Genomic DNA, 22,776 nt, shown 5'->3' with positions numbered 1-22,776 from the left:
CCTGTTCCAGAGAATAGACATGCATATGCCTAAAGTTATACGCTCACACACACACACACACACACACACACACACACATACACAACACAGACACGCAAGCTCACATGCACATATGTACACACAAGTGGCATGCATGCATACATAAAAATAAGCACGCACTTACGCACGTACACATGGGAATGCTCTCACACATGCACATACATATTCACCTATAGGTCCATACGTTTCACTGAATTCCTTGTATCAGTATGAGTTTGTGGCCTTTGTGTGGCAGTTGTTGGTCGGAAATATTAGGCCTACAACCGATCGTCATGGCTCCTGGTCCTTTACCTGAGCGGTTGCGTTCTGGCCAGCTACGCAGCCACATTGAGTCCTGGGGTAGTAAGCGGTTTGTCCTAAAGCTCCGAGTAGGAGGATAAAAATAACTCCCATCGACTAACAGGCATGACAAGCGCGCTGGAAAGTTGAATTCGGTTTATAACACGGTTGTCAGTGCTACATCTGCTCCAGAATTCACACCTTCCCTCCGCTTTCATCGGCTTAGCTGCCTCCCTGGGAACGCGGGTTAACCCTCTCGGAGCTCGCCAGCCGAAGGGCAGCGGTTCGCTCGCTCGTAGCGGCGCGGGCGCAGATGGCGGTCGCCGGGGGGAGCGAGCCGGGGCGGTTATCCGCGGCGCTTCCCCGCCCCGGCAGCCTTCCCGCGCCGCTTCCAGCGACTGCGGCTCTCCGGAGCGCAGCTGTGCAGGAGGCGCGTGGAGGCGCGCGGAGGCGCGTCTTCAGCCAACGGAACGCCGCGGAAGCGCCGCTTAGCTTTTTTTCCTTTTCGCTTCCCTTTACAGAAAGGTCCTTTCGAAAGTTTGGGAGGTTAGAGCTCTTGCTGTAATCGTACCAGAGGCAGGCAAATACGGATACGGTGCTCATGCAGATTTTTTTGACCGAGCCCTTTCAATTCGGTGAACCCCCGTCTTCTCGCAGGCTTTAGCAGTAGTTATCGGTTGCCAGCTTTGAGGAAGGAGTTGGCTGTAAATGAGGGCACCTGTTCAGCGGCTTGCTCTTGCTTTTTTCAGCCTTTTTTTTTTTTTTTACCACTTTTCTGGTGTTTTCGTGAACATTGTCTGGCTTATTTCCCAGTTGACTAAATAAAACACTGTAGCAAAATCTTGTCACTGTGTTTAGCTATATGTAATGCGTTGGCTACTTGTAGTTGCCTTAACCACATATGCATACCCTTGTCATTTAAAATGTACGGGTTAGCTCATAGAGCTGTGTAAATATACCTGTGTTTAAAGATTAATTGTATTCCCTTCTTTTTTTGGGGCAACATTAACTTTGGTTAAATATTGGAAACTCATTACAAATTCATGTTGCTTAAGTATTGAAGATTGCACTATCTTTGTTTTAGTTGTTCAGGTAGCCTATATGTATTGTTTTATATGTTTACCACAACATGTATAATTTGTTTTTTATATTTAATCTTTCTGTGCAATACTTGAAGTGATAATCATCAGACCCTTTGCATATTTTGACCTGAACATCCTTCCAGAATTACCGATTGTGCATCATTGTCGGTATGACAGATCACGGTGTAGCAGCAAGTGTTAACTCCAGCAAGTGTTAACCACCTCATAGTTTTTCAGAAAACACCCCTCTGCTTGGTTATATCGCACACCATGGGGCAGAAGAGTTTGATTCTCTTACTGATATCTGTTGTCATTTTGACCCTTTCAACTTCAGGGTTCAAGGGGAGGAAATTAAATCTCTAGATTGTCAGCGGTTGGGCAGAAGAACACCTTTTTAATAAATGGGGGGTGTTGGTGATACTTCTATAGATCCTTTTAGCCTTATAAAAATGTTACTGAAGACTGTGTGGAATTTGTGGATGAGAGAGAGAGAGAGGTAGGGAATTCATAAAATGAAGAAGTGATCTTTTGTTATGGTGGGACAGAGCCTTCATTTGCTCCTCACTTTAACCGCTGCCCTTTTTTTGGGACCTCTGTCCAGGCTGGAGTTTTAGTATGTGTCACACCGACACCGTTTCTCCCCGCGCCTCCGTATCAGTTTAAAATGAGTGTCCATACTGTTTTCAAGAACTTGATACAAATAAAACATGACAGTACCATCAACAAAAGCTATTTTGTCTGCCAGTCAATATAGCCCCCGCAGTAATTATCTATGACAAAAACAGATCCTGCAAAATTAGCCCCCGGAATTACGTGGTGGGGAAACAAACACTTTGTGATTTATCACAGTCTAGGTTGGAGGTAGATGGCCCCTTTTTGTCAGGTCCTGATGGGAAATGTTTTCCCCCCTTTCCTTTGTTTATAAAAAAAAAAGAGGTTTCATGCATAGTAATAGCATTCATACATGTTCCGCCTTAAGTCGGAAATAAGAACTATGAATAAACAATGGCTCTGGTAGTAATGACTGCTGAGGAGCGCTCGGAAGACGCCGTCGGAATCCAGATTTGCCCGCCGCGCCGTGTCACGGCTAAGAAAACCAAAGCTCCCTTTCTTAGGCCGCTATGCGTTAGCACTATTTATTATTGATCATTATTTATTATGCTGAAAAATGAGAGCAGGGATACTGGAGGAGTGGAGGCTTGGGGAAGTCACGTTTGAAAATGTGGGCTAAACGTTTTTAACTCATTCCGCTCTGGAGTGCACTGGGTCTGCAAGAGCAGTAGCGCTTTTTTCTCCTTTTTAAGGGAGTTTCTTGAAGAATTTCTTGAAGTTCTCATTTCAGGATAATTTTCAGAATCATCTTCCAGCCATTCTCTTTGAGCAGTACTGCAAGGTTTTAATAAATGGCAGCTCTTTTTAGTTGAATATTTACTCTGTTGTTTTCCCTTGTTCTATGTTACATGGTTTTTATAGCCAGTGACACAAGGAAATCCTCCTCTGGCCCACATGTGGGAATCTACCTCTGTCACGTTAGCTTCAGCAGGAAAGTCGGGATGGTGACTGACAGCCGAACCCTGTGCCGTCTCTCTCTGTCCTCCTCCAGAGCCATTTAGGAAACGTGCTGGTGGACATGAGGCTCATCGACATGAAGGACACCCTGCCCGTGGGCTTCATCCCCATCCACGAAACGGTGGACACGCGTAAGCAGCCCTTCCCCTCCAAAACTCCCTCAGCCTTTGCTCTTTTTATTTTTTTATTTTTTCCTCTCCCTCCCCAGTCATGTTTTGACTATATTTTGACCAGCTTCCCCCCTGCCTCCCTTGGGACAGCTTTGCAGGGGATGGTGAATATTTTATGGGTACAGGTTGGCTTAATTTATGGGAGTCTGTGGGAATAAAATAAACATGTTGCCCTGGAGGGAGAAGAGCAGGGAATCATGAGTCATTGTTTATCAGAGCAGGAGAGGCGCTCTTCTTTATGAAGGAGCTTATTTATTTATGTATTTATTTGAGAAGAGTATGAGTGGATGTTGGTGGTTATCTAATATTAATGAAATGCATTCCCTGACGGTTTAGTGCTTTTGGAGTGCTCTGTATTCTCCCCCACCACCACGGTCTTTGCTTTGAACATTATTATTCTCTTTTTTGCCTCAGTCTGTGTGAGTGCGTGTGTGTGTGTGTGTGTGTGCGTGTGTGAGTGAGTGCATGTGCGTGCACATATGAGTACAGGGTAAGCGTAGAGTGCTTATTGTGCTCATTATTATGAAATTGAGGTCGCACTTGTTGGCGAGGTTATAAAATCTGTAAGGTGCGGAAAGGATTTTGAAAAAAGGAAAGGATTTGAATTTGTGCACGGTAAAGTTTTGAAACCTCTGCTGTTCAAGTGTATATTTAACCATTTTTAACACGTGATGTCAAACTGTCAGTGGAGTAACGCATCCCTGTGTACGGTTGCTCACAAAAGTAAAGCACTAAATTCAAGAAAAAGATGCTATATTTCAAAAAAGATATTTAGTCTATTGCTAAAAAAATTGCCATTATTAAATGTATTTATTTCTTACTAAATCGTATCTACCTGTGCATCTAGTAGTGCAGCGGTTCTGTGTTTAAGGATGGTGTTGGTGACGTAGTGCTCGGGTTATTCAGCGCACGGTTTCCTCAGTATCGATACGCCGCGGTGGGCAGACGTGTGGCATTGCGCTTGAGAAAACCAGACCTTTTCCCGGAAGGTTACGCTACAGTCTAAATCCCCCGGTGTGAAAGCGCTGCTTCACCCCGGAGCGCGGTGCTTAGCACCGGCTTGCTCCGGCACGCCGCGGATAATCCCCGCGGTACGAACGCGCCGTGCCGCGGAGCGCGAGCCGTGGGAGTCTCCCCCGGGTCAGAGAGGGCCTCCGCTCGGCAGAGAGCGCCGATGAGGACGAAGGTGCCGACCCGTCTTACCGCGTTCAGTGGCTTTAGCGCGACGCCGTGCCGCGGTTTGGCTAGCGTGCTAAGCGCTATCGCGAGGGCCAGTGACCTTAGTCTGAGGCAGGGCACGGCAGTGATGTTTTGGCCATTTCCAGCAAGGAAAATAAATATTTTGGCTGCTACCAGGGTCACGACCCCCTAGTGTTTTTATTTCTCAGGTTTTGTTTTTTTTCCAGAGGATTTAAATGCTATATATTTTCAGCCTCTGTTAATATTTGGGCGGGGAAGTTCTGTAGGATGTCAGAAGTGATTGCTGTGGTTGAGAAGTCACATGGGCTAATGCTGCAGATCTAAGGCTGAGGCTCGGTACTGGAAAACCGTGAGCAAGTGGCTCCTTGAGTCTCCTTGTTTTGTGTGTACCTTGGCCCCTCCCCCGAACAGAGGAGCCCGCGTTCAGGAAGAGGAGGCTCTGCATAAAGTTCATCCCGCGGGACTCCACCGAGGCGGCCATCTGCGACGTCCGAATCATGGCGAGGTCCAAGCAGGCCCCGCCGCAGTACACCTTCATAGGGTGAGCGAACGACGTCCTTCCGCTCGCTTCCTGAATGTTTAACGAGGCTGAAGAAAACCCGTTCGCTCGCAAAAATGAACGCAAGGAAATGTACAGAAGTGTGTTGTTTCGTATGTAGATCTTATGCTGAGCTCCCTTGAAAAGTTTGCAGCAACAGTAATCTGGAAAAAAAGAAACTATAGCGTACGTGAATTGTGCACATCTCAGGTCGCTTCTCGGAGATCTTCACGAAGGGTTTTATTTTTTATAAATTCTCTTTAAAATTATTATTTGTAATATGACATTCTGTTCTGCTCCATGACCCATAACTCTTAAATGTCCCTTTTAAAGCATCTCTGCCATTTTAAAATTGGCCCATTTATGTGTATTATGATTTGCTGTAATAAAAAATGGGGAAGGTCCTGTCGGTCCCTATGATCACCTCAACTAAGTGAGGAAACTCACCGATGCATTGCTTTATCACATCGTTGCACTGATTTTTTAAAAGTACATCTTTAATTGTGGATTCAAAATGTCCCCCTTGCTTTGCTGATAAGCACACTTCTCGTTTCACACCGTGCTTTTGTCTGGGTGCTTGAGTCAGTACTGGCTTAAAGGCTGCTGAGGGCGGTCGTTTCACTGCGTGTGTCTCATTCTATCATTTATTTGAGTTTGAAATACCTTTTCATGCTTTAAGGGAGAAGTCAGGAGTCATTTTATAACATCTTTCCTGGGAAGTGTTGCACATGGCCACCCAGGGCTCTACAGTGATGTGTGCTAACTGGAAAAACTTTTAGGAGCACTAATAGCTGGAATGCATTAGTGTGCTCCTAAATTTTTCAACTTAGGAGCACACTAAAATGCTAATGCTTTAGTTAGACATAGCCACTACGCCAATGCTAATACTGAAGCTAATGCATGTAGATGAATGGCACATAAGTTATTTGAAAGTTGATGTGAGGGTACCTTTTAAGGCCAGCAACTGTGTAATGTTGCACCAGGGTAGGTGCAAGCAGACACAGTGACCACTGTGCGGTTGGGTCATACACAGTTTGGCGGGCTCAAACAGACACTTTCTTTAGGCCTTGTTGTCTTGCAGGGGGTGGCATTGATCATTATGGCGTGCGTGTGTGTGTTTTTTTTTCCCCCACAGTGAGATGAACAGCATGGGGATCTGGTACAGGATGGGAAGAGTCCCGCAGCTGGAAGAGCCCTCGCTGAATCAGACCGTCCCCGAATCGGACACCGCCACACCGGGCGGTCACGTCACCACCACGCCTACGCGCACGCCTGCCCTGCCCAAGTACGTCCCGCGCCCTCGCCCCGCCCGTCCAGTGCCTGGCCAGATGTCTCTCGGGCCTTCCCTTCTCTCACTTCCTTCTGAGATAAATTTGCTTGTGTTTAACCATCTTCGTGAGGTTCGTTTAATGCGTCGGGACCTTTATAGGGGAAAAAGTGTTTCTTTCAACTGCTCATTTCCCTCGTCCATGACAAGTGATATTATCACCTGAGGACTGATGCATGATGGGAGATGTTTGAAAAGCATCCCCCTCTCGCTGTACCCGGCGACGGGAGCGCGCAGCTGCAGCGGCGCGGCGGAGAAAGGGGCGGAAGCCAGGCGGCGAGGGAAAGGCCCTGGGAGCTGGCGGCGCGGGTTCAATCAGGGCTAAACTCCTGCTGTTCCCGCTGCCTCCCCGGAGACCCCAACCCGCTCGCCACATCGCCGCGGCGACAGGAGCCCTGGCGCTCAGACAGATGGGGAGAGGAGCTGCCCTGAGACAGAGAGAGAGAGAGACAGCTGTAGAGGAAGCAGGGCTCTTCGCCACATTGTCACCCCCTCTTCAACTGTACAAGAGCCACCCCCCTCCCCTCTCCTCCCCTTCCCCTCCCCTCCGGGCATGCCCAGAGGGAGGAACAGAGAGGCCAGGGCTTTGTACCAGCTCCAGACCCAAACCATACAATCTCCATTATTCACGGAGTGGAAGTGCTGGGGATTTCCACAGCAAATTGTAAATAAACAATGCTGGGTGCTTTGTAGAAAAGAGAAGGAGGCCAAAGGGGTGGAAAGGAGCGGGGGCCCACTGTCAGCTGCTGGTTCTGAGCTCTCCTCAGGCCTGTTTGGGGAGAACGGAGTGATGTTTTTTTAAAGAGCGAGTTTGAGCCTCGCAGAAGAGAGGGAGAAGCCGTGTTAGCGGTTAGCCGTGAGCTGCCTCTGGCTTCCGCTCTTAAGTCGCTCTTATCGGGCTCGTTATCGCCACCGGCTTCCTCACGAGTCAGAAGAGAAGATGAGGAACGGCGGCGGTCTGTCGGTGCAGAAAGGAAGGCGCTTTGACGGGCGTGTGGCGTTTGATGCTTCGTAGCGGTACAGTACGGAGAGCCTGTGTTCCGCACCGCGTCGAACGTTGCCCCTAAGCCACAGCCCTTCTGAAGCCCGCTTTCAAGTTGGCGAGGTACTGGGGCTGGAATGCCCGCTGAGACGAAAGGCTGGAGGGCTGTTGTGCTAGCGTTCTAATTCCCGCCGCGTTGGCGAGAGGATCTCCTTTGCGCATTCTCGTCCGCCAACCGAACGGTCGCTTTGGTGCAGGAAGCCTGTCGGATGCGTTGGCAAATCCACTTTCGGACCGAAAGGTCGTTCCAGGACAGCATCCCTGTGCACCTCGGAGTACTTCTCTTTAATCGGCGGGTCAATAAAACAGTATAACAGTTTTCCCATCATGCATTTGTCCCCACTTAAACAAAGGCCATGTGCTAACCCGCTGACTGTGAGATATGAGGCAATCAACCTGAAGTTAAATTCTGATCTGATTCTGATCTCATCTGTGTGTGGGTTAAGGCTGGGGTCAGTTCAGGAAATGAGTTGAAATTCAATTCAGTTCAGTTGTTTTAGAGAGATTTTGTTTTGATTGATGTAACTGAAAGGGAATTGACCTCAAACCTGGTGTGGATGGCATAACTTGAGAGGCACAAAAATGTGGAAAAAACTGTTTGAAAAAATAAACAAAAGAAATGGGTTCACTGAAGGTAATGTGTGTGATTACACATGTCCAGTTCACTATTGGTGCAAGCCACCACTAAGACACCTAATTAGTTAACTAATTAAGGCTATCAGGATTACTACTATATTTTCCCTTTATTACATGTGGTTGAAAGCTAACACAGTTAGCTGGGCCACTATATTGCCCCTTACTGTCCAATGTCCCTCGCTATAAGCTGTAAGCTGCTTTGGAGTTACTTGAAGTGTCTTTTCTTGCTCAAGACCCTGAAATGCTGAATGGCCCAACACCAGCCGGTGATTTGAGAACTGTGGTTAAAATCTGTTAAAAAAGTATAATTTTCCTCTTCACTCACAGTAACTGTTAGGGATGATCAACAACGATATTAAAGTCCCCTGAAGGTTGACTAAAGTTAATTAAAATAGTCATTTTAATTATAGTGTCATTTTGTTGTCTACGAAGTGAGTTGATAGAAACGAGTCGGGGCTTTTGAATCCGACCCGGCGTACGGGGAGACTGCGGCCCCAGAGGCAGCCCCCTGCCCTCGGCCAAGTCTGTTGTTTGTTTCCCTGATAAAACTGTCATTCGTGAGGCTAATATCTGACCTCCAAACAGACCGATGGCATAAATTAGCTTTGTGGTATTATTTCTTCCCCTTCACCCCCCCCTCCCCCCCATACGAGAATCAAGGTTTTTGAAACTTCTCTGGGAATGATGGCCCAGTATATAACAGTGTAACAGGACCATTTTTTTATCAAAAGGCAGAACAATAAACATGTTGGTCCTAGCCACCGTTAACCTGTACCCGATTTTACGGTTTCTAATTTCGGACAGGGTGATTTACAAAGTTTTTTGTCAGGTGAAGGCCAGAGAATATAAATTGAAAGCGGGAAGGGGAGAAAAAAAACCACTGCTGTACAAGCTGCAGAGTTTTCCTCTCGTTGCCGTGGCTGGTGGTGGAGAAAGTCTGAGGAAGTTCAGAACTGGGAGAGGCCAGGAAGCCCTCGATTGTCCCTTCCGTTTTCGGTAAGGGCTGGACGGTGACGCCGATGAAGTTAGCGGGAGGCCTGGGCCCGCTGTCGGAGGCTGCCTGCCGCGACAGTGCCGGGCCTCGGCGTTTCCGTCCGTCCCCGAGCTGCGGGTCACTGGGGTTGCTGGACCCCCTTCACCGGCACCAAACTGTCAAGAGTCGAGGGAGAATCTAATGCGCGTTCATCCTGAGACCCGTCTACTCTCGTGTGTTGAAACCAGTAGGGCCGCGACATCCCTGAGCACATGGCAAGCTGCTAAGCTAAGGCTGCCGTTTTCTAAGTTTGAGCTTGCGTTATCGAGACAGAAATCAAGCAGAATTGTTGGGAAACCAGGCTATCAGCTGGTTGCCAGTTCAAATCCTAGTTGGGAGAGTTGCTGTTGTAGCCATCAATGCTAAAGTGATCCAGTATATATCCAGCTAGTGCATAAAAATGTTAGGAGTGTGGATAAGGGAGTCTGCTTAGCAGACCATAACAATAATAAGAATGAATCAAAACATAAGAACAAAAGTGTTTGTGGTGCTGTAATGTTAAGCGCTAAGTTGATGTTATTGAAGAGGCGAATGACGGTGTGTCAAAGCCTTTAACTACTGCCTCGCTTCACTTCATTCATTTGCAACTTTTAGGCGTACTGCGGGGGTTTGCATCTTCCGTTCATAAAGAAATAAAACTAATAGAATAGAAAAATGAGAAAATTGCGTTTTTATTATCTGCCGACAGTAACGCAGGCCCAGAAGACGGCTGCGTGTGATGCTCTGCTTTATCGTATCGCGCTCTTGAATGCTGATGCAGCTGGGAAAAATTCCACCCGCGTTTGAAAAGAAACGATGTGCATGTAATATTGTATTGTGTACAATGTCCTGTAATCAGAAAACAGTTTTATGCACCGTAGCTAGCACCAGAAATGATGTAGCCTAATTGAAATGCTGGGATTGACTCTATTTAATATGCAAGCGCTTACAACACACCATCACATTGCCCCCTGGCAAAAATTCTCAATACATAAACTAAAAAACATCTCTGAACAGCACTATAAACACTATCGCAATAGACCCAACTTCTTTTAAAAATACACTTTAGGAACACTTGCAAGTATGTTTAATTTCTGTAGCTGTTAAAAATTGAGTTTGGAAACTTTTACCAACTAATATAAACAGCAAATGATTATTGGTACGGTTAACACACACTGTACCGTAGGCTGGGCATTGCCACCTGCTCTCCAGGCCTGTTCTTAATGTGTTCCTGGCACGGGGTCCTGTGCCTTCCTGGGACTCTATTGGAAGCTGGCACGCGCGGGACGGTAGTGGGATGGAGAACGTGACAGACGCGCCTGAGCGCCATCCCCCCGCCCACCCCGAGGGGCATGGCCACGCCCCTCAACGCCAACCCGGCCTCTTTCGCTAGGGAACCTCGTCAATTCTCTGACGGGTTCTGTAACCTTAATGTTATTTTTGCATATTATGCACTGTCAGTAGTTTGTCAGGGCTAATCTGCAGTATTGCAGTTTTTATTCTTTTTTTAATGTATTTTTGAGGTCAGTCAGTTCTCTTTGGGTTTTCTGTTTGTTTGTCTGTTTTTTTTTTGTTGTTGAGGGTTTGTAAAAAAAATTGACTGGTCCTCTTTTTTCCTGTGTAGTTTTTGGTGCAGCATTTGGCTTCCGACCGTATTTTGGAACCGTGATGCTTGTTTATTTAGACCCCACAATAGAATTCTTTATGCTTTCCTGTGAACAAAAAGACTTGGAGGAAGCAGGTGCAAGAATAGATGATTCCCATCAACTCGCCTTTGTTGATTTTTTGTACACAGTCCAACAATCTGATTCAATGTGTATGTGGGCCGGCATCTGCAAGCTTGTGTGTGTGTGTGTGTTTGTGTGTGAGTGAGTGAGTGAGTGTGTGTGTGGTACGTTTGATATGTACCAGTGGCTCAGGAGTTAAAAGTTGTAATTGTTTAAATCTTGCAGGCTGTGATCCCAGTTTCACCATAATTTAATGAGGAACTACACTGTAATTAAATATTCAAATTAGAAATAAGTGTCAATATGGCTTCTCGTTGCCTAGAATGATGATTAATTGTATTCAAAACTCTAGTGGCCAACATAATCTGAACCGAACCGCTGCTGTTGATTATGTAGCAATACACTTGCCATGTTTTTGTTTTAAGAATTAGACCGGTAATTGATTTGCCATATGCTGCCTCAGCCAGCGGACCTAAAAGATGTTCGTAAACCTCCGGATTTGGATCCCGCTCCTTTTCCCCGCGTTTGCGGGAGGAAAGTTTTGAGAAGCGGCAGCGGGGACCCGCGACGTCTCCGTTCGGTACCCGTCACTCCCTCGACCAGTCGCGCCGCCGCCGACAGGGGGTCGGTTCTGCGACCCCGGCGAATCGCTCGTGCCGTGTCTGCGGGGCGTCCTGGTCGCGCGACGCCCCTCTCGTCGAGCGTCTCCCGTCGCCGAGGGGTCGCCGGGGCCCCGGCGCGGAGTCGAACCGCCGGGGCGCGACGCATTCGCGGCGTCGAGCGTTCCGCTTCGGCTGCGGTCGTCACGGAGAGCCCCGCCCCCGGGCCGATTTCATACCTGCCGACGGCAGCCGGGAGAAACGCGACCTCGAGATTGCTCCTCTTCCGAAGCGACTCGCAGGTGAAATCGTGACCAATCGCGATTTCACGTCAGCTGCTCCGACATTTCTTTACTCCCCTTTACCGCCGCCCCGGTGGGTAACCCGATCGAAACGTTAGGGAAGAAAGCTCTGTTGCGTCTCCCTTTCTCATGAAAAGGCTTTGCGCTACAGGTCAGTTTTGTCTACAGATCTTTATCTTTATTGTTTGTTTGGTTTTTTTTTCGCCCTCCGCTATTTAAATAGCGAAGCGATTCCGGGACGATTTCTCGGAGCATCCAGGCTATCTCTCGTCAGTTTATCGGTGTTTGCGAAATGTCTCGCCGCGGGGAGAGCCGGGTCCCTCGCTTTTTTTTTTTTTCCCGCGCTCCGCGTTGGAGTCAACCTTTGCGATGGAACGGAAGTCTTCATTAAACGTGGCAATCGGTTCCACAAGATTGATGCCAACCTTTTAAAAATTCACCACTGCCCCAGATTTAACACGGCCAAATGCTGATGCAAATGAAGGGGGGGGGGGGGGAAAGTCAGCCCTATCAAGGAAAATAAATCTGAGTTTCAGACTTCACCTCATAAATACCACAACCCGTCAGGCGGCTTGTTTTATTGATGTTGATAGAAATTATTGCATTTATTTATTTCATTAGAAATGACAGGGAGATAAGAAGAGGGGAATGCAACTAATTCAGAAACAGTACACTTTCTTTGGAAGTGCAAAAAAAAAAAAGGACACCAAAGATGAGATGAAGTTATAGCAATATTTTCCCTTTTTTTTTTATTTAGGACTTCTGCTGAGGTGCATGATTGCATGTAGAGTATTATACGGTCTCGGTCCCTTGCAGAACGGTGGATTTGGTATCAGATCGTCTCCACTCCCGCCCTTCTCTCCAGAGCTTATTTCTCAGGGTTATCTGACCTGACCCTCTCCGCAGCCTCGGAGGACAGATACGTTCTCCGAATATCGAAACCCTCGCCGTTTAGGAACTTTGAGTCAAAAAATATAATCGGTCTGGAAAACGTAGCGCCGCCTCACCGTCTTCCTTCCTGCGGCAGTTTCAACTTTGCGAGCGACGCCGCTTTTCTTTCTGAATTGTTTACGTTTGGAAGATTCAGTCTGAAGATAATGGCGGGGCCAGTCTCATCTCCGGAGCGTGACTAATGCACAGTTTTGCTGCACTCCTGAAGTTGAAAAATCTCCCCTCGCCTGCGGTGGGTGTATTGATTAGTGTTGGAGATTCGCTGGGTTTAATTCACCATAGTGCAATTGATGTGTGTTGTGAGATGCAGAACAGCTGTGCTCTCCGTCTAAATCACGATTCATGAAGTACACGCAGTGTGTGTGTCTGTGTGTGTGTGTGTGCATTTTTAACAAAGCTGCACTATCAAATCAAAAAATATACTGTAACCACACGGTTTGGTAGTGGAGGATTGCCAATTGATTATGACAGTGTTCAGTTTGACCATGCATAAGGTGTTAAGGAATTATACTCAAGAGTAGAGCAGTAACGTGCAACCCACAATTTGAACTAACAACCTGCTGGTTACAACGCAGATACTCTGGCTTCTATTGTCTACGTAATCTACATAAATGGATAACTTATTTTTTTTTAAAAAGTAGTCCATTAAAAAATACAATAAAATGTATGCTATACGATTTGCTGTGGATACATTAGTCGGTTTGTGTCGCTGACTTGGGAGATGGCGATCGCGAGCGCTAATAACAGCGCGCTGTTTGCTGGAAGACGGATGCGCCGGCTGCAGTCCGCCGCGGCCTTAGGAGGCCGACGGCGGCGGCGTGTCTGTCAGGAGCCGGGGATCCGGGGCGGGCGGCTTAACCGTCCGTGCAGCGCCGCAGTCATTTCACAGCAACATGCGCTCCCAAGGTCGGCGAGGTGATTTGGCGAGCGCGAGCGCGATCGCGAGGAGCCCGAGGAGGAGGAGGCGGAGGAAGCGTGGCCTTTTCGCTGAGCATCGATTAACGGCTGAGCGGCCCGGCGCCGATTCGACCGGGCGTCTTCAAGGGCCGGCGTCCCGCGGAATCGTAAACACCGGCGCGCCGCGCTCCGCCGCTTCCAAACGGGGTGGGGGGGGCGGGGGGGGCGGGGGGGGGGGCTGATGGGGCTAAGGCGGCTTCTCGGGCAGCTTCTCTGCGTTCGAAGCGGAATGCAGCTGAAAAACCTGTTTGGTTGTTTAACAGATTCTGTCTTTCTTGGAGCCAATTGACTTCAGGAGCTTTAAGTAGTTTACAGTTGGAATAAAAATTACAAAAGGTATTTTAGAAATCTTTAAATCATAATCTTTTCAGCATAGTGCTTTACCTGTTCGTAGAGCGGATGTGTATTCATGTAGAAGGGGAGGGTGGAGATAGTTGCTCATTAGACAGGTGTGTGTGTGTGTGTGTGTGTGGGTGTGTGTGTGTAGCTCAAACCTTTGTATTAGTTGTGCCGATTTGTGTCATGTGAGAGGCCCTGTTCTAAACGTCACCTGATGCCCTTTGAGCTAACCAGGTGACACGGTTTCTGAACTGATAAGGATGGTACATGGTCAGGTGGGCCCAAGTGAACATTCATTAAGGGCTTGCTTAAATCCGTTCATACATCCCTGTCCTGCTAGCCCAGAGCAGCCCTGCTGTGATTATGACCTTTTTAGAGGACTGCTGCTGTGGGGTTGGGGGGTGGGGGTTGAATATTACACACTGTAGTCAGCACAGACTGCCTTTCGTTTTTATATATATTTTATCGTTTCCAAACTACCCCAGGGACATGACCTTGTGACCCACCGAGCAATAGAGCACTGTTCTAATCACAGGCCACTGTGTCCCCTATTGTACAGGTACACAGATACATACAGACACGCACCCACATACTGTGCATCTCTCTCTCTCTCTCTCCCACACACTCGCACATACAGTAAATGTGTTCATACTGAGTGTTTGTTTTACAGGAACATATCCATGACTCTGCCCGCCAGCTTCAGCCGAAAGAACAGCACCAGGCCCGACTTCGAGCACCAGAACTCCAACCTCTACGCCATCTCGGGTAAACCCCGCCTCCCCGGCCCGCGCACCTGCGTTCACCGTCTTCACCCCGCGACCCGTGAACCGTTCTGTTTGCGGTCGTTCAACATTAAAATGCGAACGGGGGAACTGATGACTGCGTAACCGCCGTTAAGACAGCAGATATTCCTTTAGGTGCATAAAGACGCATCATCCATCTCACATCGACGGGAAAGAAGGGTGGATTACGGATCTATCGAGCGAAACTGGCACAGAATCCTACGGGAGATTTGCATAGGAACCCTGAGTACATCCAGGCACTGTGGGGGATAAATCGCCTACAGCCAATCAGACGACCCCGCGTTGTACTCGTTTTTGCGTTAGCGTCCTCAGACCCCTGATTTGGCTTCAGGCGCGGCGCGTGCGGGTGACGGTAGCGAGCGGCGCTGGGCTCCAGGCCGAGCCGCGCGGGAGAGAAGCAGGGGGGAGTTTTTTTTTTCTGGCTTGAGAGAGACACCATGTGGCGAGAGGAGCCTGCTTGCTCAGGAGAGAGGGAGCGGGGGATGAGCGTCGCGGAGCGGCTCTCTCTCTCTCCCCTTCGCACGCCCCGTCCGCTACACCGCTGCGGCGCAGGGACCCAAAGGCTCCAGATCTGCACAGAGAAGGATCTGAGTCTGATTATTTCTTTTCATATATTGCATATGCTCAAATCCTTTTCCATTTTTTATTTGGTTAATGTGCTCGGTGTAATGGTGCTGCTTCTGGAATATTATGAGTAATGGTGAAACGCTTTGTATCCAAGGTTTACAGGATCTTATATAGATTAGGTATTTTGTGTGTGTGTGTGTGTGTTTGTTTTCTTTTTTTTCTTATTAATAGGGTATTTATTTGCCTGACACCCGCAAGGTGGCATGTGCGCCGCTCCATCAATCAGTCAGAACTTAATTTGCTACGACGTGTTCTTACGATTGCCACAGAGCTCCGAAAAGTTTCTCGGAGGAATAAAAAAAACGACAGAAACCCCTGCCTCAGAATTTGCATGTTATACATATTTTATCTCACATATTTTACATATTTATGTCATCGTGCAGCCAAATAGTTTTTGAAGTGACTCGTGTGAAGTATGCTCGTCAAGGGCACAATCTTTTAAATTACCTATTTATCTAAAGAGCCTCCCATTAAATGAAGGTCTTCGGTGTTTGTGTAAGTGTGCAGTGATTTTAAGTGCGGTGTATATGAAAGGCCCAGAGCTCTGACCACAAATTTTGGCTGATGGGGGGGTGCTGCCCCACTTCTGATTGACAGATAGGTCCACGTAGAAATGGCACACTGCCACCAATCATCTGTTCCCTAGCAGCGGGCTGAGCAGCCTATCAGTTTAGTGGATCTGACCGGCTCCCTTCCCTGAAAGTCTACTTATCCTTTATACCTCTCCAATGACATCCATTTCTCAGGCCACAAAAGCGAGGGTAAAAGTCAATATGCCTCTCTCTCTCTCGCCCATATCAATCAAATACCCACCCTCTCTCTCTCTCCATTTTACTTTCTAATTCAAATTATTTGCAAATGTTGTATTGGTGTGACGTGCAGTACATATACCTGCAGTGTCGAAGCATGAACAGTCAGTGAAAAATCAGTGTGCAGATGTCAACTATTCATGCATTGGCATACAGCATCACTAACGCCAGTAATAAATAGAAGAAATGATATAAGCAAACCAGTTTTGATTTACATTATTTTCAGTGTTCATACTATTTCCATAGCCACTGCCCACCAGCATTACTAATAAGAATAATGTAATGGTAATACTAATGACAAAAACATGCTTTGTGGGTCTGTCTGTCAGGCTTCACCCACTGTCTGTCAGGCTGTGGAAGGTGCATCGTGTTGTTTGGTGTTACACGTTCCTTTTTCCCTGCAGAGAGTGGAAAATGTCTACTCCTCAGGAAGCTTTAAAAATTTTAGTTGCGCCTGTGAGTTTTGCAGAAGAAAATTTTCCTGTTTTCCTTCGCACTTCTTGCGGCACAGTAGAATGTCTGGGTGTGTCTCAGCCTCTCTCTCTTTCTCTCTCTTCCCTCTTCTCTCTGTCTCAATTTCAGTTTCAGTTCTGCTCCAAACTGTCATTACATAAGACTCTGTTGCCAAAGCGAAGGTGTCAAAGGACTGGAACAAAGCAAATACGTAAAACAATGTCTGCGATTTCATCACTAAACCACGAGGGGAGGATTGCTATTAATTCAAAAACCCAGAATATTGACAAGTATTAAGACAGTAACTCAATCGCACGCTCGCACACACACACACACACAAAGACTACCATTTTCTCCTCCCCCTAATGTCTCAGAAAAATCATTGTGGCATATAGAAAATTCTTCCAATCAAGCCTAATTAGCGCTAAGTTGATCACGATAATATCCATTAATTGCTGATCACAGAGCTGATTAAATTGGACAGATATCAGACACTTTGCGCCGTTCCCATTCCTACCCCCCCCCCCCCACCCCCCACCCCCAGCGACGCCGACGTCCGCGTTGTTAAAGATCAGCTCAGAGGTCGCACTTTCAAAACCCCGTGTACGTACTACGTACGTGGGCAGAGTCGTTCAGAAGGTAGAGCCGCCGGCCTCCCCGGCCCCCCCCCCCCCCTCCCCGCTCGCGGCGGAAGGGAGAGGTCGCGGCAGACGGTGCAGGGGGTTGGCGGTAATTGTGCGGCGCGCGGTGCGGCGGGGCTGGCAGCTGGCCGGGTTTGAGCTGCTATAGAACCATGTGCGCTCTGTCAGGACCGAACAAGCAGCTCCTTTAGGATTGATGAATTGCCTGCTTTCTTGATTAAACCTTCCGTCACTTCCAAACAAAACAAAAACGCAACCCAAAAAAAAGAGAGAGGGGGAGAGAGAGGGAGAGGGAGAGGGAGCACGAGGGAGAGGGAGAGGGGGAGAGAGAGAGAGAGAGGGAAAGCGAGAGAACGCGCGGGTCTGTGGAGGAACGAGCGACGCGGCGCCTGTGAGATCTGTCATCTCGCCCGCCGCGCGTACAGATGTGGCGTGCGGGCGCCGTGACATTTATTACCAGAATATTAAAAACTAATTCGCATTGATTCCGCAACCTTCATGCACTTGACAGTCTCGGCTTATATTACCGAGACGAGCTCCTCTCCGGCGCTGAAACCTGTCCTTTATATTCACCTGTAACTCTTTGATCTACGGCCCATATCATCGGCGCTGATCTTTGCCGTTCGGGGACGCTCCGCTCCTGTTTACCGAGAGCTTTTTTCTAACGAAAAGCGAATAATTCTCTGAAACGCGCGGGGAACTATTTAGGAATATCTGATGGTAACGTGAGGGGGAAAAAAAACATATTTGGAGGCCGTCTCTACCGTCTGCTTGCTGCAAACATTGAATAAGACATAAAAGTTAAAGACCCGGTTTTATTGGGTCTTAAAAACATCATTTCCGTGATGTTTCCGTCCCGTTAATTGATATTTTAATTTTCATAGAAAAAGAATTTTAATGTGGGTCGCGAAAGTGAGGTAAAATGGGAAGCGTGTTTTTGTGTGCTGCGTTTGTGTTCCTGAGGTGATGTGGACACGGACAGAGTTAATATCGCACTGTACAGACCGCACGGTAGGTCAGAGGGGCGGGGCTTCTGTCAGTAGTCAGGGGTGATATTTACATGGACAGGTGCAGTCTCGTGGCACGCTCCCCTTCTATGAAAGATTTCCTCTGATGCCTCCATGGCATTGTGAAGAATGTTCCGGAAACCACCGCGGTAATAAAGAGAACCTGTTAAAAGTTAACGCATTAGCATATCTATCGCGTTAATCAAAAGAAGCCCGAGATTGCCTCTGATTTTACCTAATGTGGAGCTCAATTATTTTCATATCTATTAAAAGAAGTGCAATTAACAGACAAGAGAGACAGTTCATCCTTTGAAAAAGAAGAAGGGGAAAAAAAGAGGGATTCAAAATTAACTTCAGTTTGCAAAATATCACGGCAGCGCGGTGACAATGATTTTTGATTTCCCGGGACCGATATTGGGATCCTTATTAAAGTGTGTGCATCTGCTTTTAATTTGCTCCAAATAATTGGAAAATGCAATGGAGCTTTCCAATTAAACTGGCGCTTTACGCTGTTTAATAATACCCCCATAATATTATAGCTTATGAAGTGACAGGTGAGTCGGTGTATGAATAAAACATAAAGCCCTATAATAAGAGACAGGAAAACTGAGACAGTTGTTGGGGGGCTTTTAAATGCTCGATGTAATTTGCATATATTAATCTCCTCTTTTCAGCCTTATCAAGCAGTCCTCGGTATTTGAAGTTAAAATAGTGATGACAGGCAAGGGTATGCTTCATTTTTTCAAGGATTTATGACTTGTGTAATTCTGGATCTGTAATAAGCCAATATGACTGATCCTCAGAGTTCTGTGGAATTCGGTTAATTGTTCCAGATGGCGCCCACTGATTATGCAAAATTACTTTCTTTTTCTCCTCTTTTTTTCCCCCCTCCCTCAACCCCGCCATTTTTTTTTCTGATCGACTAATATAGAGAGGAGGGAAAAAAGATGTTTTTTTTTTTTTTAAATAAAGATATTCCCAACGGATTTCAAACAAAAACTTCCGTCTCGTCGTCCTGCCGTGGAGCTGCAGACACGAGACTCGGGAAGCAGGGAAGTGTCTAATCTCAGTTCCAACCCCCCATCTCCCCCCCACCCCCCGGAGTCTGGTCCCAGCTCCATTTGTGCAGGGGTGGCCATATTTTACAATAACACAATACCTTAAGCTGAGGGATTAGAAAACCCACCCTCCCCCGGGTAGTGACACCCAACTCCTTAGAAACTCGGAGCTCTGAGGACTGGCCACTGATTAAAAAACTCAGTGACCACAATGTGCCCCCCCCCCCCCCAAACCTGAATCAGTAACCCCTTAAAACTTCACCTTGATTCTCCCTAGTATCATCTAAATTGACCTTAATGAATCTTGCATGGATTTTTGATTTGGGAGGGAGGGAGGGAGGGGGAGGGGGGGGGGAGACCAGGAGAAAGGAACATTACAGATTTACAGCATTGTTTTACTTTTAGAATGTACAAGATTTAAACCTGGCAATTTCTCAGCCGTAAAATTTTTCCAAACGTCTGAAACGGAGCCAAGGTTTCCGGGCTGGCGAAGAGCTTTGAAAGGCCACATACGGTCCCCTGTCCTAAAACTCTTCAGTGATTTACTTCTGAAGCCAGGTTATGGAACCCAGAGAGATATAGCAGTAGAAGGTCACACAGGCATTTAGTTGTACAGGAGATTCTCCAATATTAAAACTGAATATATAACACCCTTGTAATTTTTGCAGTGAATCTCCTGGTGTTGAAGCCACTTACGATGAGGTTATTGTCCATTATTATTTCCTGTGAAAAGTGATAAAAGAATGAGGGCATGCTGAAACTAAGTCCAATTGAACAATTCTTTTTTTAGTTCTCTTCCTGATAGAATTCTTTGAGCTACTTCGCCGGTTTGCCTTTTAAACCAGAAAGCCGTACTGAAATGTAAAATCACGTCTTAGCTTAGCCGTCAACGTTGCACCTTTGGAGAAGAAAAAAAACACACACCAAGGGCTTCCACGCCACAGTGCACTAGATAGGTTTGAAACAAGTCTTGGTCTTTGAAACAGGGCTCCAGTCTTGGCACAAACCGGTTAGCAGCACAAAAGAAGTCGGGTGATTTTTATTTTTTATTTTTTGTGGTCATTAATGTTTGGGACTTTAGCATATCTGTGCCAGACAATGAGGCTTTTCGAAGCCCTCGCATCAGCCCCTCCCCTACCCCCCGTATCTGTCTGGTCTAGCAGAGCCAGCAGCCCGCCCCCGTGCGGTTCCGATAGGCGCGGGTCCCAGACCCTCGGAAATGGCTAATTTCCCTTTTTCCCCCCTCTGCCGTTCTACCCCAAAATAAGAGCGGTTATCCATTGTGCTCCGGGGCCTGACAGTGTCGCAGCCAATCACCGAGTCTGACAGAGACCCCCACGACCCGCGCGTGTACGCCGGGGTTTGTTATCTCACATCTAATTAGAACTTGATAAAAATATTTCCAGATATCTCAGTCATTAAATATAGTTTAAGGAGATTTATGGTCAAATATCCCTTAAAGATCTTTTAATGGGTCTGCTCACTTGTTAAGTTTGTTATTAATGAGCTCCTAATACGTAGCGCGATTTAAAAGCACGATGAGGGCCCTGCTTGAGATGAAGTCGTTTTTGTAAAAGGGCATCTGGGGCCCTCCCCGAAGCGGGGCGATGCCATCAGGATGAGCCCTCTCGTGTCCCCGCGAGCGCGTAGCCGCGCGTCTCTGTATCCATGGTAGCGCGTACTGTATCCATGGTAGCGCGTGGCCGCGCGTCCGTACGCGCAGAAGAGTCGCCGCGCGCCTGGAGTTCCGCGCGTTTGGAGCGCGGCTGCCCTTCCAGTGGAAGTATCAAACGGTGTGCAGTAGTCTCGTGGTTCGGTGAGTGAGGACGCACCTGCGCTATGGATGGACAGTGCATTTTTCTGCCCTGCCTTTGTAAGGGGGCCCTCTGATGCCCTCATAGTCATCAGTTTTAAAGATGGCCAGCCCTCTGCCCCCATTAGAATGCTGGGGTGTCTGGAAAGCGGGTTTGTCTGATGGTAACAGTCCAATTAACAGGTATTTTCCTGCTCACTCGTGAGTGTACCTCCCTGTACCTCTCTCAAACACACACACGCCCCCCCCCCCCACATACACACACGTACACACTATCACACTCACACACACACACGCATGCACACGTACACACTATCACACACACACACGTACACACTATCACACTCACACACACACACACGCATGCACACGTACACACTATCACACACACACACGCATGCACACGTACACACTATCACACACACACACACACACACGTACACACTATCACACACACACACACACACATGCCCCCACACACACACACACAAACATGCACATGTACACACTATCACACACACACACACACATGCTATCACACTCAAACACACACTTCACACACACACACACACACACATTGTCACACTCAAAACACACACTCACATACCTGAAAGCACTCCGAAGCTCACACACACACACACACACACACACACACACACGCACGCCCGCGCGTAACATTCGGCGGCGCATCTGAACCCGCCTTAACGAACTAATAACCGGCGGCGGTGTCACCGGGAGAGTAATGGCGCGCTGATTAGCATAATTAATGACGAACGGCGGCGCGGCATTGGCGGACGGGTTTAAGGGGGGGATGATGAATGAGTCGGAGGCCGGGTTAGCGGCTGCCAAGGAGGGCCCTCTCTGGCTGTCATCCCTCGCGCTCCAGCCCTGGCACGCTCCATTATTCACCGCGTGAGGTGCCACTTCGCATTGCCCGCCGCCGCGAACACGGGAGGACTTAATAACACCCACCGCCGCCACGCCCACCGGCCGCAGGGCGAGGGGACCGCGGCGCGGCCTCGGGGGCCGGGGGGGGGGCTGCTGGGCGTCGCCTGGACTCGTTTAGCTTCCCTTCGACGGGTTAGGGTCGAGTTTCGCCGGCGTCTCTGTGGGGGCTGGCGGTACAGGCCCCCCCCCCCGCCTCTCACTCATTCTTGAGAGGTGTTTAGTTTGCGTTCGCGGGTCACGGGGCTCTTTTCTTTCTTTTATCCTTTTATCCTCCCCCCCCCCCCGCCACCTTCCCTCGCCGCGTCATCTCGGGTTGCTGCGTCCCCCAGAACCGCTAATTAAGAGGGGATTTGTGTAATTGCACCGTCTGTTGCGCCCCATCCGGCGCCCGCAAATTCACTGTCAGTCCTCTGCCAGCGCCTCTGCCGCCGTCCGGAGAGGGCCGCTCTATTTATACGCCGAGCCGGCGCCGCCGCCGGGCCGCCGAGCGCGCGGAAACGGACGAAAGCGACCTGGACGAAAACTAGCGCCGCCGCGTCCACGGAAAGGGTTCGCGTCGCCCATTTTGCAACTTTGACCTTTCTTGGACTCCGCCCCTCTGTGACATGTACTCTTTATTTGGACACCCCCAACTTGTGTCCACTAGTTTAAGATCCTGTCCAAGCCTGTTTGTGCGTGTAGTGCTGTAAATGACAGAGTCCCTAAAGCCTCTGGAGCTCCTCAGTCAAAAGGCGTGTCTTGCGTCAATCTGCGGTGCGTTGGGAATTTTTTTAGTAAGTTCGGTTGTCAGGATTCCCGAAGGCCTGGTTTGTTTTTGGAGTGGCGGGAGGGGAGAGACCTCAGCGCCG

The 22,776-nt window shown here is 48.2% G+C and overlaps 1 protein-coding gene across 5 annotated transcripts in view; it reads left to right on the top strand.

Moving 5' to 3' along the window:
* LOC135265114 (multivesicular body subunit 12B-like) overlaps positions 1–22,776 on the top strand; it is a 56,292-nt gene that overhangs the window by 15,689 nt on the left and 17,827 nt on the right. For all 5 annotated transcript variants that reach the window (XM_064354391.1, XM_064354393.1, XM_064354395.1 and 2 more), the window contains exons 4-7: positions 3,004–3,100; positions 4,751–4,880; positions 6,013–6,162; positions 14,440–14,534. In XM_064354391.1, the coding sequence (XP_064210461.1) occupies positions 3,004–3,100; positions 4,751–4,880; positions 6,013–6,162; positions 14,440–14,534 (472 nt within the window). The remainder of the gene's footprint in view (positions 1–3,003; positions 3,101–4,750; positions 4,881–6,012; positions 6,163–14,439; positions 14,535–22,776) is intronic.

This window comes from Anguilla rostrata, chromosome 10, assembly GCF_018555375.3.
Source record: "Anguilla rostrata isolate EN2019 chromosome 10, ASM1855537v3, whole genome shotgun sequence".
Classification (NCBI taxonomy): Eukaryota; Metazoa; Chordata; class Actinopteri; order Anguilliformes; family Anguillidae; genus Anguilla; species Anguilla rostrata.
The sequence above is the reverse complement of the archived record's forward strand: the minus strand, read 5'-3'. Positions and strand labels throughout refer to the sequence as shown.